At 44.1% G+C, this 19,628-nt stretch overlaps 1 protein-coding gene across 2 annotated transcripts in view; it reads right to left on the bottom strand.

Annotated features, from left to right (window-relative positions):
* Nucleotides 1–2,176: 2,176 nt before the first annotated feature.
* The window catches only part of kcnh5b (potassium voltage-gated channel, subfamily H (eag-related), member 5b), a 196,240-nt gene continuing 178,788 nt past the window's right edge, over nt 2,177–19,628 (bottom strand). For both annotated transcript variants that reach the window (XM_032500626.1, XM_032500627.1), the window contains exon 13: nt 2,177–5,439. In XM_032500626.1, the coding sequence (XP_032356517.1) occupies nt 4,351–5,439 (1,089 nt within the window). In that variant the 3' untranslated portion in view covers nt 2,177–4,350. The remainder of the gene's footprint in view (nt 5,440–19,628) is intronic.

The raw sequence follows: 19,628 nt of genomic DNA, 5'->3' as shown, positions 1-19,628 counted from the left end.
TTACATTGTTTTTTTTCTTTCAAATTGAGACTGAGATACAAGTCAAGCGTTTGGGAAGTCTTCACCAGCCAAAACAGACCTATGGGAAACATCGACATCAAGATCCTAAATTGGTCTTATACTGTACATGAATTAGAGATCCGTTTCAAAAGGGACCAAATGATAAGTAGAGCAGATAGAAAGGTAGATCTAATCTCAACCCAAAAATAGAGAACACAAATACCAATAGCAGCATGTTGGTTCAGGAATTTGGTCACAAAGAGCAGCCAAACAGAATTTAAGTGAGTCCGTGAAGACCTCTACATGACAGTCATGTAAATGAATGCGAGAGAAGTAAGCAGTCTGCAGCCTGACCAGAGGCAACCAGACCGAAGGTGGCGATGACACCCCTGCGTTCTGAAACCCATTGTTTCCGATGGTTTGGCATTTTGCTGCTCTGCTCAAACTTCAACCGGAGTCAACTTGGCGCAGACGCACAATTAACGCAGCGCAAAACCGCGTTTGGTAAAGGGCCCGATCAGACAGCATCAGGCGCACGCCGCTGACGTTTTTGTCACTGACGTCACAATCAGACCAGTTGCATAACTTTCAACTGTTATTTTGCTGTGAAGGTAAATGCCTTTTTTTCCTGCTCTAAGTTGAGGGTTTTTTCCAACTCGAAAAAATGTGCGTTATAGCAGGTTGTTAGCAAATTAGCATGTTGGAATTAGATTTCGGTCATTTGTTTTAGAGGTATCCTGTATCCCGTTGGTGGTGGCGCTACATGGAAACTCATCAGTCATTAGGAGTCAGCTTCTGGGGTGGAAGACTCCGACCGACTCCCTGCCTATCCTGAAAGAGTTAATTTCATGCTACCCATCATTTGGTAAGCTCACATGTCACGTTTGGTTGGTGGATAATAACTACTGTGTCTCATCTTATTTACAGGCTCCAACAAATCCTCCATCCCTCATGTAGATATGTTTGTAATAATAACACTAACCCTAGCTTGCCTATTGACTCTATATACTATGGGACAGTAAATGTCCATCAGAATCAGCCTCTTCACAGCTGTTAAAGAATCAAATGTTGCATAGCTTTGCATGATATTATATATATATATATGTGTGTGTGTGTGACATGTCAGTAAGATAAAGAGATCAAACTGACAAAGAGGAAACTAACATGAGGCGCTCTACACAGGTACTGTCGTAGCCATCATCACACTCAAATCCTCTAATTATTTTCTTTTATTTCCTCTATGATTATTTTCTGCATTGATGGTCGGGGGCCAGATTGCCTGAAACTGCCGTTGAGGTGTCCCTGAGCAAGGCACTTGCCCCTGATTCTTACAGGGGGTCCACTCAGTGGCCAACAGCAGGGAAAACAAGGGAAACTCCCAGCAGTGACAGAGTGAGAAGCAGGTCAGAACAGGAACCAGGTTCAGGAAATACCCATTTAAATAAAACAGCATAGCTGAAGCTATTAAAACTGCATTCTTTCCAAAATGTTCCAAAAGCAAAACGTGATTAGCATATTGTGACAGAGCTCTCACGTCTGACTTAATGCTAATTAGCATTGCAAAGTTATTTTAAAAAATCATCATTATTTTCCAGTCTGTCAACAGCAGAGAGACAAAGCTGAACGAGTGTGATGACAAAGATGGAAAATAGATGTTTCAATTTAAAGTGGCTTGGTGGGGACTTTTTAGAGCAAGTGAAACTGCAAATAACATTGTTTTGTTTTAGTTTATACTTTTTTTGCGCATAGATGTCCCCTATGCAGGAGAACACTTCATATTATAAATCCCATGATGATCCATCAATTATTTTCAAGCATATCTTGGCCTATACGCTTCCTGGATCAGAAATGTTGACATCCCTGGCATCCAGATTGTCATGCAGGACATTGCGGATGCTGTGAAACTAATCGAAGAGGGCAAATGAATTCTGATATGCTCGTCATTCTATCAGGGAACACAATCTAGCAATGTTCTCTTCTGACACACTGTGACTGTCGGATTGGGTCCAATTTCGCCTCTGGGCCTGGCTATTGGCTGTCAGGCATGCATTTTATTTGCATCACCCCTTTCTGTAAAGACACCTTGCTGGTGGCACTCCAAGCAGCTAGTGCCCTGGTGGCCTGGCGGTTTAAGGTGCTAAACGTGAACCGCAACATCCTTAGGGTTAGGAGAGAGTTTTTTGCATTCGTCATTACCTGTTTAATCCCTCCTCATTTCCTGTTATATCTCTACTGTTAACTGTCTAATAAGGGCATGAAAAGAAATCCAACCAGCTGTTAATTTAACTGAGAGCTAATGACCCCCAATACGGACAACAGAAGATGTGTTAGGGGGTCCCTGACCTGTTTCCATCCAGTCCCTCACACTGCTGATGATAAAGCAGCAATGACATGAATCTAGTCATTTAAAACGATTTGAGGCTTCCATGATGGCTCCCGGACATCTAGCTTCTTTCTTTTTAAATATGATTGTTTGTGTGCGTGAGAGAGAGAGAGAGAGAGAGAGAGAGAGAGAGAGAGAGAGAGAGAGAGAGAGATATGTGCTGCTGCACTGCAGGGTTTGGGGGCTCGGAGGTTTTGGGGGGGACCATGTCTAAATCTCACCAGACCTGAAAAAACTAGACTTCTGACAAAACCGACTGATTTGCCTCCTGTGAAGAAAAAGTCTCCCTGGGGTGTTCCCATCAAGAGACGCCGCCACACTGTGCATGAACGTAGTGTGTGTGTGTGTGTGTGTGTGTGTGTGTGTGACATTTATATATGCGTACACACTCTGGAGCATAGAACTACTCCTTTGCATGCAGATTTAGAAAACTGATCTCATAAAAGTACAGTATTCCATTTTTTATTACTTGAGCTTTTCGCAGCGACGCTGCTGTGTCCTTAATGAAACTGGGAGCGCGCTTCAGAGCGACGCTCGCTGGTTAAGACTGTCGTGTGTGGTGCTGGGGCCGGGGGATTACATGTCACTGTGCTGAGTGGACTTTTATGTGAACTAAACTCTGTTATTTCCTTAAAGCCTTCTTGTCGTTCCAGCTTTACCCAAAGTGCATCCTGCCATCCCTGATTCATGCAGAGGAATGGCACAAAAAAAACTTCATTCATTCACCGACATGTCAACAAAGCAATAGTCTGAATATTCTAGCGGCATACCCGGGCGGTGCATAGACACAAGGCGGATTCTGACAAAATAAACATTTAAGGGTTCACCCGACATCAAACTGCTTCCGTAATCAAAAATAGAAATTATTCTAAGAAGCAGATAGATAGTAAATATAAAAACATATCACAAGGATGCTTCTTCATCCCATTTGGGAATCAGTGTTCTTACTCCTAATTTCCACCGGATGTGGAACGGCTGCGGATCCGCTCTAGAACAACGGCGGAGTCATTAGGTTTCCATTAAAGTCAATGTGCGTACTTCCAATGGCTGTGGAACGGCTGCGTCCTGACTCCGTCCCAACTCTGGCGGTCCCCAGCCCTCCGGCGCAGATACACAGAGCTTCTATATTTGCCGGACGCCGGAGAGCTCCGTGGCAAGTCAGCACACGTCAAATAGTGTGGGACAGGAAGTCGAGCACAGACACAAATAAAACATCGGGTTAATTTTCAAAATAAAGTAGAGCGTGCTCACGGCGGATCACATCTCCCTGCACTACATCTTTAAAACACAACACTCTACTCCTCTGGATGGAAACAAGCTCTTGTTGGTTTTGTGGTTCTATTCTACGTGAGCTCGCGAGATCTCGTGGGTCCCTCGAGACTTCGGCTGATAGTCATGGCCGCAGCCGTTCCGCGACAAATCCGGACCTGGTGGGTGTTGACGGATGGCGGAGCATGGAGCCGATCTGCAACCGGTGGAAATTAGGAGTTAGAGGGCGAGGAGAGAGCAGAGTCACTTCTATTTCGTCTCACAGGCAAAGAAAAAAAAGAAACCTCCGTCCCTTTCGATTTCTCCATTTTTGAATAATCCATGCACAATTCCTTTTTGTTATCAATGTTTATAGTGCTACCAGTATGCAAACCCTGAATCTCCACATAGTAAATTATCAATGAAAAATATTCATATGTACAGTGTAGCTCAATAAAATGTCACTTCTCTTTAAATTGAATTTGCATGCAGTCAACTGCATAATATACAGGCAATGAGTACGTTCAGTAGTAGTTTCTTTGGCAGGCCAGAATCCAGCTGGACATGCATAGAGAGATATGTACAATCACAAAAACAAAGAGGATAACTGGATCCAACAGAGCATAACCTTAAACTGACAATCGTGATCATAGTAGAACAATCTGCCATGTGATTGCTCTATGTTCCAGGACACTCTCTCCACCCCGGTAAGGCTCTCTTCAGAGCCCTTCGTCCTTCTCTGAGTCTGGAGAAACCGGCCTGGAAACAGTGAAAATGTCCTGACGTTGGATTTTGGTTTTAGGTGTGGTGGAGGCAGACAATAACCCCGTGGGCGGCCGCTTCTTGTCTGACAACAGTTTGATAATTTCCGCTACCTGACTCTCCAGGGAGCCAAGGCGGCCTCCCAGAGTCTGTATGTCCCCCCGGAGCTCCAGCCGGGTCTCGTGCAGCGCGGCCTGCAGGGCCTGTTCCGGGATGGGGCAGAAAGGGTGAGGGGATCCTGCTCCTCCAGGGAGAGGGCTGTGGAGGACGGGGGTGACCGCAGCGGGGGTCCGTGCCTCCCCCGCCCGGTCTATCCGCAGCTCACTCTTGGTGATGCCGCTGTCGCAGGAGTCCGTCTTGCGGAGGGGATTGTTGCTGGACACCCCCACCTCCTCTCTATCACCAGCGCCTCTTGCATCCTGACCTTTACCCTCCTGTGAGAGCATCTCCACGGAAACTGCCTTGACGTTGTTGTTCAGCCCGTCCTTCCTGGCCTCTGCCGGCGCCGTGTTGTTTCTCAGGCGCATCCAGCCGCTGGCCCTGACGGCCGGCTTGGCCGGCACGGGGCTGGTGCTGACTTTGACCCTGACAGTCTGCTCGGCTCCGCTTCCAGTCGAACTGGGCTGCAGCTCCATGATATCGCAGTTGTTCTGCTTGGTGGGGGGCTCTCCGGGATGGCTGTAGGCCAGCGAGCTCTGCATGGGCGTGACCTGGGACACGGTCAGCACACTGCTGCTGGGTGGGGCCCCGTTCTGCATGGAGGAGGGCGGGTGCTGCAGGCTGAGCGGCAGTGAGTGTTGGAGGCTGGAGTGGCCCAGCTGCAGGCTGTGGGGGTGCAGGTGCTGTTCCACCTGCAGCTGGTTCTTCTCCAGGTCCAGGTGTGAGGCGGCTGCCGCTCCCTGGTTGCGGAGCTCCTTCTGCTGCTTGAACTTCTGGAAGAGCTTGCGTACGGGATGGTCCTGCGGGATGGTGAGCTGCACCTCGTTCTTTGCTCGCTGCCTCTCCTCTTCCTCCTTCTTCACCTCACTGATCTTGCGGAAAATTATCTGCATGGGGAACAGAAAAAAACAACACGCCGCTTATCAGAATGCTATGAATAATAATTCTCTGTCTGGCATACCCCGCTGAGCGTTGCCTATTAATCAATCGAGATAAAGGTTTTTTTCTACAAGAATGAGAAGAGGAAGCGTTATTATTATGGAAATCTGTCAGTTCGTCTCACGTGGACCTATTCGCATGTCAAAGATTTCTCTGCAGTGCACTCAAGTACTGCAAAGTGTAGCTGGCTTCTGGATATCTGAGTTCAACTATCCATCACTGCTTCTACACCTTGCGTGTATTTATCAGCCTAGGTCTGGCGCCACTCTCTCCTGGCTCCCCTTACACACTAATTACATTGGGATAGACAGAAATCCCTGCCAGGCAGGCAGCCGACCATCCGACTGGCAATTTAAGTGGTATTCTTAGTTTAAATGATAATGCTCCCAAAAGCTGATCTGAGCCGATCTTTGAGTTAAAGATGGAAGGGAGGAGAGCCGCCCACCTTGCTGTCAATCCATAATCTACCAACCCAACCGTCTTTACCTCCTAAACCCTCTACCTTCATCCATGTGTACTTCCTGCTCATCCAGCCTCTTCTGCAGAGAACTTCCTGAGACAAGGAATTTCAAATTCCCACGGCTGCCTGGAGGCATGACCTGGGAGATGAACACCCTTAATTTAATTAACTATGACAAGTACAGTGTGGTTTGATTAAAAGGGATTAAAAAGTTAGCACTGGCGGGGTTGTTTTTTTAACTTGACTCTTTCTAAAAGGAACAATGAGTGCGCTGTCTTTGGTGACGCTGATGTGAATGGATCAAATACAATGAACCTCCATTACCAAACAATCACTGTGTATTAACTTCAGCAGCTGCCGTCCCTTCCTGTTAGCATGTCAAGAACCGAGCGCATCAAACAGTAAAGTGAAGAGGACTTTGGCATGGGACTGTAAAAATACCCATGAGCATCACATAACACTGTGTGGACGGGATGTTTATGCATGTTTTAGTATTCTTCCATTAAAGCATGGCTTTCCTACATTGTATTTATTTATCTCCAAGGGTTTTATTAAATAAACCACTGCCCACCAATGACTGATGCAAGTAAATGGAAGCATCTCGTATTGTCGACTTTGACGGATCCATCTTCCTTGTTTAAGTTTTTTTAAATCTCAATTTGTAAAGCTGCATTTTATGAATTAAGTAGAAGTGATGCAGTTGAATCCAAACTTAAAATCTTGATTCTTTGGAGATTTTCAACTTACTGTTATTGTATGGCAGTAATAGATGAAGTTGACGTTTTTAAAGGAAATGGAGTTGGACGTGAAGTGGCAGCACTGAAGCAGACCTCCACCGAGCCACGCTCTATCTCACAATGTATGTTAATGCCGTGGGAATTTTCCCAGTCGAGAAAGCCATTTTTCCAACACCACTTGAATGCAGCACAAATGCCTTGTCTCGCAATATTAATCAAGGAGAAATACTTTCAATAATAATAATGTGAAGTAATTCCTGTAACTATTCTGACTTGAGTTTGTACACTGGATGACACGACATGTTGACACTGGATACATGTACAAATTCTTACATCCAATACCAACGTTTTTAATTTTGAACATCTGCACATGGCAACAACAGTATGCAGTGTGTTGATCCAGGAGCTTGAACCAAGGAGCTCTGTTTAAGATCTCCTGACACAATCAGTACAAAGAAATGCTGCTGCTTTCCATAAATGAAAATAAACTTGTTGGGATACATCAGCCCCACTGTATTTGACCCAGATCCATCAATATATAGACTGTGGCCAGTCAGAGGGTTTAAAACCGTTGGCATTGCAGTAATGACTGGCAGTGCGACACGTCTTAAAGCTCTGCACATTGAGTGCTTTGACCATGTGGCTCCGGATAGAGTGGCCTGACACATTTCTCCCATTTAGCCTAATTTCTTCTGACCCAATTATTCCGTCCTTCTGTCTCCTCAACAGCCAGCGCTCACATATGGAGCCCCATTCACAGTCTGAAGTAGCCGTCCGCAGTGACACAATCACAGAACAACACGGCGTCATGAGTAATGCTGCTGAATGGGTCTCTCTCTCAGTTCCTGAGAAGTGAGAAGTGGTAAGAGGAGGCGAGATAGATAAATGGCTCCTCTGGAGACACTTGGATGAACAGCTGTCACATTAACACAGTGAGCGTCTCTATGAATACTACAGACGTTACATAAAGAGCAGCATCACAAACCCTTAAGATGCCTTTAGACGTACTGTATAACTGAAAGTTTGAGGGGACATTATGGCTAATTGTTGGACCTTCAATGACATAACACATTAATTTACCTAATTACCTGAATAGGTTATGAGATTATGTTAGATTATAAATTATTGCAGTGCTTCCTCTATGTTAAATTGGCCCTCTTATTCACCTGTTATTAAATGAGTCTACTGTTCTTGCAAATTTAAAGTAAGTTAACTGGTGATTTTTGTTGTTTGTGTTCTTCACCTGTTAGCTAAATTACACATGGTTGTTGATTTGAAATAATAGCGATTGTTGAACGCGGCTGTTCGGACCTGCCCCCACTGCTAAAAAAAATCCCAAAGGAAACACTGTATTGAATACTTGCTTAAGTGAAAGTACAAGCCTCATGTTGATCAAAATGTTTACTCATCTCCAGCATCGAAACTACTTGTATTAGATTTCCTCCACTGGGGCCTCTAGTATAAATTTTGTTTTGTTCGCACGAAAAGCTCACATACGCGAGTTTTTCCGCACACGGTGAATTTATAAAAAGTGCGAGCCGTCACTCAAACGTTTGAGCAGACAAGAGAATGTGCGGGCCGTCTGCAAAGCCTTTTCTGGCTCTGTCATGTGGCACATTCAGTGAAAAGTGCCAAAACTCACCAAACATTACAAAATAAAGTTTCCACTTCAGTTACTGGCATACGTCTGTCACATTGTGTATAAAAAAAAACCCTAATCATATCCGCTGATACTAGGGCTGTAACAATATGCAAAATAAAACCGAAATCGCGACACTCAGCTCCACGAACCTGTGTCTTGGAGTGATAAGGCAGAATCGCAACACCCCCCTTCCTAGATGTTCAGCTTTCTGCCAACCAAGCTGGTAACCTGCAGGTTCCCTTTTAGTGACAGGAAATGTCTACTGGGTGACTCGCCTCAATTTGGAGTCATTATTTCCTCTCCATTTTGCCCTCAGTGTCCATGTACCTCATCTGAAAATTAATTTGGACAAATGGGACAAACAGATGGCGTCTTAATTAGTAGGAAAAGACCGTTGTTCTGCACTAGCCTTATTTATTTGGCGTGAATTCTTCTCAGGCATCAGCAATGACAGAAGTGTCACACTGGAGCTGCACCAAAACCAATCTAAATCTCAATCACAGATGAAAAGTCGACATATTTGCGTCGTAGTGGAAGCAGCAAATCTGTAACAGATGCTCCCTGCCAGCTCGGAAGTGTTTCTGAAATACAGGCACATGTGCTGCTTCAAAAAGGGTTTGTCTAAATAAGGTACCAGACAGCGTGTGAGTCAGTCAGCCAGACTGTCCCAGAAGGCCACAGGTCTGAACCCCTTTGTATGTTTGTATTAACTTGTTTAAGTTTTGTTTGGATCTATTAAGACGTTAAGTGTGCTTGGTAAATATTCTGAATGGATGGTACATGGCTTAACTAAGAAAATGATGGAATAATAACTTGATCGGCAAATGTTTTTGTGTTATACTTTCCTTAAAGACTCATCTCATCACTTCCTTTTATATAATTGTATAGTATACAATTCAAATGAAAATAATTGTATGTATAGTTTGTATGTAACTACTAATACTCCCAGTCTTCTATGATTCTCATTCCTCTTTGGCAATACAAACATATTTTTTTGTTCTTCTTTGACATTTTAGCTTAGATGATCTTGTTATATATTCTTGTTTAACATTCATTCATTTCTATCAGTTGTGTATGTGTTTTGGAAGCTGCATTACAAATTAGCATATTTGTTTAAATCCCATTATTTCAAACATTGTGTGAAGGACCTCTGCTGCACAGAGTGCTGCGTCGGCTGTAAGACAAAACACATAAACCCATTATTTTAACATTTAAATGATGTGTGTTTTTATCTGAGATAGCAGCGTGGCAAACCCCCGTGTTCTCTGACCTTAAAGTCTGGGACAAAGCAACATGGTCTCTTTATGTTACCCTCACAGATTCAATCAAAGGATCTTCTGAACCATAGAAATGTAACAGAGTTGGTGTTACAGGTTTATTAATATGATTACCAGTTATGTAGCCTGACGTGGTCCTACTCAGATTCTAGTCAGAATAAAAGTCTGATTCTGCTCCATTGGGCTGGGATTATGGGGGTGGGGTTCAACCCAACCAGGAAAGAAAATGCCTCTGAGCTTAATTGGATCGACCTTTAACCAATCAGAGCAACGGATAGACCTACAACCAATCAGAGCAACTGAGCATGTGACGTATGTTGAGCAACGCACAGTTGTCTACAGAAGTCTACTGCTAGCTACCGCTGATGCTAGCTACTAGCCGATATCCCCGGCAGTTTGGAAAACAACGACGTTACATCCTCGTTACAGGCTTTACAGCATAGATCCATCACTCGGATGTATCATAACATATTAACATAGATGTATTAATATAACACATGGTGAATTACAACCATTAGCTATATCCATTATTACAGCTCCAGGACCTCGGGAGAACCGTCATATGAGCGTGCCCAGTGCAGGGCAACATGGGCGGGCGCGGTCCAGCGGGTCTGTTTGCTGTCCATCATTACGTTACTGTTGATCATCTGTCCATCATCGTATAAAGCCCGCCCTGACAATTTGTTTGGTCCGAACAGCTCTTGTTGGAGCATAGTGTGCATTTAGCATTACGTGTGTGTGTGTGTGTGTGTGTGTGTGTGTGTGTGTGTGTGTGTGTGTGTGTGTGTGTGTGTGTGTGTGTGTGTGTGTGTGTGTGTGTGTTCTCCTGTTTGTGTCCTGTCTGCGAGTGATTATTATGGCACAGGACCATTGTGTCCTCTCTACTCCAGGAGCCAAATCAACACAAACATCTAATAAAAGATTTATAGACAAAGCACGGGAGTTAGAATCAACTCTTTAGTAATAAAGTAACTCTGCTAGTGGCTCTGGAAATGCTGGGTCAGTGTCTCTCATTAATGCAAGATACATACACACAATTTATAGAAAGAGGAAAGAGACATTAGATAAAGAGAAGGGACAGGTACAGGTGTGATTATGAAATACTAATAGAGGCATCGAATTTAACAAAACTCTGGAAAGGGATCACAGTGACAATCATTTGAATTTGTCTTGACACAGCACAGACGACAGACAGGTCGGACCTCTTTAACCACTTAGATTACATCATACCCTCATTGATGATTATTTATCACAAAGTTAACCAGACAAAATCAAGGTATTTGGTCAAGAACATCGCACTATTTGATTCTTCTTCATATCACCTCTCCCTATGTGAAGTCATGCATGTTCTTCTGGTTCACAGTGAGAGATCTTCTGCCTGTCACATTACCAAGACAATGTATTGAATGCGCTTCCCTAAAACAGAGAATACAGATGAGAGTAGGTATCATTGACTCCTGTGTCTTCTGCTGTCTCAGCCGCAGAGCGCTGTAGGTGCAGCGGCGCTCTAACCAGCGCGGCATTGGAAATCTATTTTTGTCTCAGACTTCAAAGCTCTCGTCAGTTCAAATATAAACTGCATCCCAGCGTCGATGAAGCTCTTCCCAGACTGGGAGCGCCAGCTACAGACAGCGTTAATGCAACAATATGTCTTTGAGTCGCCTGCATGTACGTCGGCTCTGTTTAAATATTTAATATTTAAATAGAGCAGAGCAGAAGGAGAGCGTCAGGGTTTATTTAGGGTTTCACAGAGAGACGCTGCTTGGGCTGAGTAATGCCTTCATTTCATACCAGGCCATGATATTCTGACTGGAGGGGACCAACGAAATAGAAAACAGTACACACTGTAAATCTGGGCAGAAAAAGTGCCAGAGAGGAGCTATTATGTAATATTACAAGCAAGTACAGACAGACAGCATATGATATATAGAATTGTATATATGGGAGAGATGGAGACAGAGGGGGGTGTAGAATGAAATCAACAAAAAGGAGATGAAAATGGGAGAGTGCCACAAGTAGAGCGGAAGGGAGTAAAGAGGGAGAGAGGAGCAGAGGAATGAGAAAGAGGGAGAGAAAACGACTACACAACTGCGTGTATTGTGCTGAATCAGGCCAGATCAAGAGATACAAATATCTAAACTCTGAGCTGAAATAGATAACTAGGCAAAAAAAAGGAAGAAGAAAAACCCTGTGTTCCGTGTGAAAGAAAAAGTCAATGTTGACTACGTGATATCCCCCGTGGTAGTGATGAAAACTACCTTTTAGAGACTAAACCCTTAGTCCTGTGCAGCCTGAAATCAGCTGTTTTCATCATATTTGATGTGTATAAGACTGTGCTTTACAAAGCATGCTTTTCTGTCATACTATAATGGTCATGAAAATATTTTGCTGAAGCGTTTTGTAAAGCCTGGTAGGCTGCTGATAGGAGGATGGATGGAGAAGAGTAGATTCTGATTATAACGATCTCTTCTGTCGTGAAGGCTGTGTTATCCAACAACATTATACAGCAGAGTTTCCCAAACTTTACACACAGAAAGAAAAAAAACTTGATGTATAACTGAACGTCAAGTTGAAGGCATGAATAATTATGAATTGTTCTTAGACAGTGTCAGCCACATTTTTAGTTTCAGTGCTGCAACAAATTTTTCACCTTATAAATAAAGTTAGTAATGATGATATATGGAACATCATTTTAAGCCCCCACAAAAAAATTGGTTTAACAAAAAGTTGGAGACCTACTGTTTGCACAACCGGCCTGAAAAAACAAGAGGAAAAGAAATCTGTGTACCCTGACTATGACCACAGAGAGAGAGAGAGAGAGAGAGAGGGGATGATTTCCACATCTTGACTACAATATTAAATGTGGCCTACGAGTAATCCGCTGCAAAGCATTGTGGGTCATGATAACCTTCAGCCTCTTTACTCTGAGCACTTTTTGTTTGGATATTTCCTCAGCTGATGTCACTCTCCTCCATCTTCCTTTCTGCGCCGTCTCTTTTTTAATGGCATGTTGTTTATGCAGAGCTGCCTGCGGCCGCTCGGCGCACTCCCTCACTCATTCATCACTGTAACCGTCCGGCAGGAAGCGGCTGTGTGTGAGTGTGGAGAGAGAGCGTCATGGCGGTGTGCAGGAATGACAGAGGAGCCCATTAGAGAGGAGCGTGACTTGTTTGTGTAACGGGTCACAAAAAGCAGCCAGCAGACCAACACAGGCCAACAGAGTGAAAGCTGAGACACATTTCAGGCAGGGAGACAGCATTCTCAACTCTTATTTAGACATGAAGGACAGATCTGGGTCTCGCATTGCCAGACCTTCCTCCACAGCAATGAGGAGGAGGGTCTGGGTGGTAAATAGATGGACAGATAGTCTAGCTAGCGGTCTGGATTTACCCTGCAGAGATCTGAGGTCCAGGTAACCATAGTCCTCAGATTGGACAGATAGTCTAGCTAGCTGTCTGGATTTACCCTGCAGAGATCTGAGGTCCAGGTAACCATAGTCCTCAGAAATCCACCGGAGGTTAGGACTCCAACACAGAGACAGAGGAAGGGGACGGAGGTTAGAAGCCGACACAGAGACAGAGGACGGGGACAAAGGTTAGAATGCCAACAGAGAGACAGAGCAAGGGGACAGAGGTTAGAACGCCAACACAGAGACAGAGGACGGGGATGGAGGTTAGAACGCCATCACAGAGACAGAGGACGGGGACGGAGGTTAGAACGCTGACACAGAGACAGAGGATGGGGACGAAGGTTAGAACGCCAACACAGAGACAGAGGAAGGGGACGGAGGTTAGAACGGCGACACAGAGACAGAGGACGGAGACAAAGGTTAGAACGCCAACTCAGAGACAGAGGAAGGGGACGGAGGTTAGAAGCCGACACAGAGACAGAGGACGGGGACGAAGGTTAGAACGCCAACTCAGAGACAGAGGAAGGGGATGGAGGTTAGAACGCCAACAAAGAGATAGAGGAAGGGGACGGAGGTTAGAACGCCGTCACAAAGACAGAGGACAGGGACGGACATTTGGCTGAAAGGAGGGACATCCAGCGAAATTTTGGTGGCACCGGAAATGAAACGTCATCGCTATAGACTGTCATCACCATAACAAAAAAAGGTCATTTGAACTCAAACTAAACTTTCTACTAAATGGACATTGATGTGATTGTTTCCACCTTTAAGACGAGAAATCCTTAAAAGGATATTTTGAAATTATTTTTATTTTGAGCTCCTTCTCCATAGTCAGTGTGTTAGCTCCAGTAGACGGCGGTCGGCATGCACCCGTTTAGAGAAAACAGGCACGAGTACCAACACGGACGCTGAGAAATGTCCTGCTGTGGACGGGGAAAGCATTTCCTACAGCAGACACTTCACATGAAAAGCATTTACGGTGTGGCTTGTATTGTGAAGTAGTCAGGGAAAGACAACGTGATGGTCTCCCAGCAGACAGCCACAGTTAGAGACAGGCTGGGAGACATGATGGAGCATTTAGCAGCTACAAAGACAGAGCTCAAAGAGAAAGAATATTGGACTTCCTTTCTTTAGGTGGACACAAACACCACCCAGAATGAATCATCGTGTTGCTCTCTGTCTTCAGGATGTGAAAATAGGGAAATGTTTGCCAACAAGTCAGCTTCAGAGGTGTTTCTGCTGCCCTCCAAATGGCCAACAAGTCCGTTATTGCAGGTTTTAGTACAGAAAGGACAGAACGAAGCTGGAGACAGGGGACTCCTGCCCTGTAAAAACTTTCCCGTAACAAACAGATGTATGAGTTACCCAAACTTAATGTTGCTGCAGTGCATGATGGGTGTCAACATGCCCCACCATTCAGCTGGAATGAAGGCCAGGTGTGCGTTTGTCTTCTCCAATCCAACTCATTTTGACTAAGATAAGCATCCAAAGCCGTGTTCATTCACCTGACTCTGCAGGCTCTGAAGTATTAGAGATATAATTACATAAAGCCAAAGCCAGCTCAGCACACTGAAACACATCCAAACACTCCCGTCTGCAGCTGCCAAGCAGCAGCCTGTCAAACGGTGTAAATTATACAAAGTACGCAGCGTAATAAAACATTATATAACTGCAGTGGAGGCGTTTTTTGGGGCTTTTATGCCACATTAGCTGCAGCTATGCAATAATAAAATGAAGAAAATGCGTTGCAGCAGCAGGGAGAGGAGGTTTAACATCTAATAACAGGCAGCAGGAGAAAGGATCCAAATGCAGACACAGCTGCTTGAGTTATAGGTTTATGTAATTCAAAAATCATTGAATAGGCTTACAGTTGTCAGAGGGGGCGGACAGATCGGAGGGGGCGGAGACAGACGGGGGGGTAGAGGTGGGCACGCAGTACAGCGATTAGAGATCGGAAGTAAAGCTATAGTGCGTAGTTTCTGTCGCCCCCATGAGGAATTCAAAGAAATAACAACAACACTGTCGGCGCGTCCACGTGATACTAGGCTTTCATGACCGCGCATCCCCCCCCCTCCCCTCCATGCAGTTGCTAGTAGCCAAGGAAGACACAGAGGATTAAAAAAACATGATGGACTCTTCAGAAGAATCTTCACTACAGTTTTCTGCACGTTTGTATCCACTCATTTCGCTTAAATATAACGAACGTTTATTAATTCAAATCAAAAAGTTATGCGCTGAAGCTCTAGACTGGTAAGACAAAACTCGAGTATGTTGACGGTCTGGTCCAGCGGGATGAAAAAAAAAGAAATGTTTTGTTGTTGTGCCTCGAACAAAAATTCTGTTCATTACAAAGACGCAAAAGCAAAAGGAGCTTGAAGAAGTTGTCTCTAACGGCCAGTAGCAGGACAGGGGGGACAGGGGTGACAGGAACTCTGGTTGGCAAGAAGTGTCGATGTGATTCCAGACGCTTTTTTGTAGTGTTGTTTGGAAATCACAGCAGAGGATCTTGACTTTAAAGGTCCCATTTTGTGCTCATTTTCAGGTTCCTAGTTGTATTATAGACATAGTTGTGTCCACTAGAACATGTTTACATGCTTTAATGTTTAAAAAACCCATTATCTTGTCTGAATGTACCTGTATTCACCTTGTCTCTTTAGCAGCTGTCTCTTTAAGACCCCTTCCCAAAAAGGCCCAATATATTCCAAGTCCTTTGCATCTGATCTCTCGGAGTGATTGCAGCCGGGGTTGACTGTAACGATACTGTAGCAGCAGCTTTCTCTGTGGATTGAGCACTTTGATACTTTCACAGTATTTCTACCTCCACCTGCTTTAAAGTGCTCATAGCGTGGCACTCCCTCCTGCCCTGCAACTGACAAGATGGAACAGAAGTGAGATGTCTCCCTCTGTAGCTAAAGCAGAGAGCTCAACACACAGGGTGAAAAGAGGAGCTGCAGCAACACGCACGTACAACAAAAATATGGTGGTTTTAGAAAATGAAACCATGGAAACCTATTCTGTTACAACCTCAAAATACAATTATGAACCTGAAAATGAGCAGAATGTGAGGTCTTTAAAACTGAAAAAGACATGGACATCTCACTTATCTACGTTTGAATTTATTAGAATCACTAACCACCACTGCATGATCAGAGTTGAAAGCCAACCCTATTAAAAAAAACTACAACATGATCGATAATCAAGCCCCAATCCAGAGTGTCTTGGTCTTTGCAATTTTATCTTTGTATCTTTACTGTGTAGAGGAAGACAGGAAACGAGACAGAGAGAGAAAGAGAGAGGAAAGAGCGAGAAAGAAGGGGGGGGGGGGGGGGGGGGGGCGGGCGAGAAAATCGGGGGTGCTGTTTCCATGTAGGTGGCACCATGGCAGGTGGAAGCCGGGTAATGATTCAGAAATGGCGTTTGTGTGGGAAGTTTAATCCTGAATGCTGGATGAGATATCGTGTGTGTGTGTGTGTGTGTGTGTGTGTGTGTGTGTGCGCGCGTTTATACACTCAATCCTGCCCATGATTAAATTCTTTTTGTTGAGTTGTAGTTCTTTGTCTCTCACAACACACACACACACACACACACACACACAACACACACACACACACACACACACACACACACCAGTAGCAGTCAGACTGATGGATAGCTGGACTGAGCATCTAAACTGGAGCTGAGGGTCGCGTGTTCTGGATCTGACTATTTACTGCAATCCTGCGTCTATGAGAAAAGGAAAGAACAATAGGAGCAAGCGGCAGTAAACACGGGTGAGGGAGGAACGTTAAAGCTGTGTTCTGGCAGATATCGAAGGGGCTCGTATCATAATGCGGCTAAAAATAGAAACGAGGGAGAGAGAGAGAGAGAGAGAGAGAGAGAGAGAGAGAGTGCTGGGCAGGAAACAAGACTGCAAGAAGAGATACAATCTCCTGACTTTAGAGAGAAAAAAGAGACTTAGATGAGCTTATTCTCAGGTACTCCACTGTTTCTAATTAGTTACTGCTAACTCTGTGGTTATTAAAGCTAAACTCGTTCCAAAGATGATACTAAATACAAAATACTGTATTTAAAAAAAATAAACAACATCTTTTGAATTTTCATTTGTTTTCCCTAAAAATGTCGGATCTAGCAGGACTGGCACTGTATCAACTATTTTATTTCCATCATTTACACTTTCAAAATAACCAAAAACAAAAAAATGGCGTCTGCAAACATTTGGGCACCCTGCAGAGTTAATACCTTGTTCCCCCCCCCTTGGCAAGTATCACTTGGTATCAGCTTGGAAACGCTTCTTGTAGCCAGCCAAGAGTCTTTAATTCTTGTTTGAGGTATCTTCGCCCATTCTTCCTTCTAAAAGTCTTCCAGTTCTTTTCTCCTTTAAGGTCTATCCATAGATTTTACATTATGTTGAGGTCAGGAGATTGTGAAGGCCATGGCAAAACCTTCAGTTTAGTGCATGCTAGAAACTCTGCAGGGGGCCCAAACCTTTGCAGATGCCATTTTTCAGTTTTATGTTATTTTGAAAGTGTAAATGATTGAAGTGAAATCTAACTTTTTGTGACATAATACGAATGTCTAATCTGTCATTTGATGCTTTTTGGAGATTTTGCCATCTTTATTTTGCTTCTTTATGCACATTAAAACAATTCTTTTGTAATAAAAATGCGTGCCAGTTGGTTTTAAGTAGTGAAATGATGTTCTAGTGCATAATTACATTCAGGGAATTAATTAGTTGCTTTAGTGCAATAGTGACATTATACATACTTATTTTAGAAGGTGTTGTTGCCTGTGGTGGGTTTTTCCCAGGTTGTTTTCTTTTGTTTCCCCGTCTTTTAACATACTCTCTAACTATTTCATGGTAAAAGTCCCTGTTGATTGGGTCGCCGTAGGGAAAATGGGCGTGGCGGGCTGGGGCGGGCACAGTTCCCCGGGAAAGAAGTAAGAGAGAGGGAGTAAAGGAGTGTTGATTAAGCGTTTGGCTGGTGTTTAACTGGATGGTTCTTATGAAACCTGGCCACAGCATTGATCAGGAGCAGCGCTCCAACATAAATGGAAACCGCTATTTTTGGACTGCCCGCTCCCAGCTATAGCCCCCGTTAAAACCGCCCACTCCTGCGAGATTTGGGTTGGGTCCCGCGGGATCCCAGTCCCAATGTACTCCTCTAGTGCGTTCATGTAGCTTATTATCACGGCTCTCTGTTTCTCGCCCAGTGGCTCATCACAAACGGGGCTGAGGGACTGAAGGGGGAGTGAGGACTCCCCTGGCAATACTGCCTGTCATCTCATTCACACACACACACACACACACACAGTCAACACAGGTTAACAGACTGAGAGGGAATATATTCAAACACACACATGAGATCCAAAAACACATGCACGTATAAAAATGAAAACGCACAAAGGAACACAAATACTTGTGTGCCTTGTTAGTGACGCATTAACTATATGCAGTAATAGCAATATCAGAAATTTAAATATATTTAGCTGATGATATTGATGATGATATTTTAATGATATTAAACTATGCAATAAAATATTAGAAATGAATGATGAGTGAAAGTTACTGGTGCCCAAATTGATGTTTGTACAGTGAACAGTAACAAAGTAAAAATCAACCCCAAAGTTATTAGTCGACTCATTTATTAATCAACTAATTGTTCTGGCACTTGCAGCACATACTGTGGAGTCAGTCACACACGTGCACACAGGCCTTTACTGCTGCAGCATTAGAAGGAAAGCTTAAAGCAGAGCATGTGGACTCAGACGCTTTCGCTTCTTTTACAAGCGTGTTTGTTCTACTCTTTTCTGGCAACTAGTCCACAGAGAAAATCCTCCCTCGTCTTTCTTTAATTCAGCTCCGACTTCTCCGGAGAGACAAACGCAGAGGCACAAAAACGGGTTACTTCTTCCTCTTAACGCCGTGATTCATTATTTACCAGCAGCCGGGGAGGAGAAAAGGAAATGAGACTGTGTGCATGGATGACTTGTTCTCATCTCTGCTGCACCTCGCGCCCCCCCCCAACACACACACACACACACACACACACACACACACACTCCCCTATGGGCACATCTTATACTCAGATACGCTTCACTACTCACAATCATTTAGACACTCACACTGTAAATGTACAGAGGGCCAAATTTTGCAATTTGAATCTGATTCAGCAGCTCAGTCCAGTGATTCCCTTATGAGAATTGATTTATACAGTAGCACTGTTTCCTGTGTCAACGCTAAGATTACTACAGTGTCACAAAGTCAAATGTAACAATGACTAGTAAGTAAAAAAGTAAAACAAAAACAAAAACTTTCAGCTTCACTTTGAGGGTGTTTCCCTAAAGTGTAACTCTTGCCAAAATGCAACCTTGGGTCTTTTTGTGAATGTCCCCGAGTCAAAGTCAGTCTTAAATGGGACGTTTCTGTCCTAAACATGCTTTTAAATCAATGTTTGACTCGGGGACATTCACAAAGAGACCCTAGGTTGCATTGTGGCGAGCGTTACACTTTAAGATAAGATTGACTTTTATTGTCCCCCTGGGGGGAAATACCTGTGAAGAGAACACGGGAGAGGTAGGAGGACACAGCCTCTCCAGACGCGCACACGCACG

This window comes from Etheostoma spectabile, chromosome 20, assembly GCF_008692095.1.
Source record: "Etheostoma spectabile isolate EspeVRDwgs_2016 chromosome 20, UIUC_Espe_1.0, whole genome shotgun sequence".
Taxonomy (NCBI): domain Eukaryota; kingdom Metazoa; phylum Chordata; class Actinopteri; order Perciformes; family Percidae; genus Etheostoma; species Etheostoma spectabile.
This window is presented reverse-complemented; position numbering and strand designations above follow the sequence as displayed.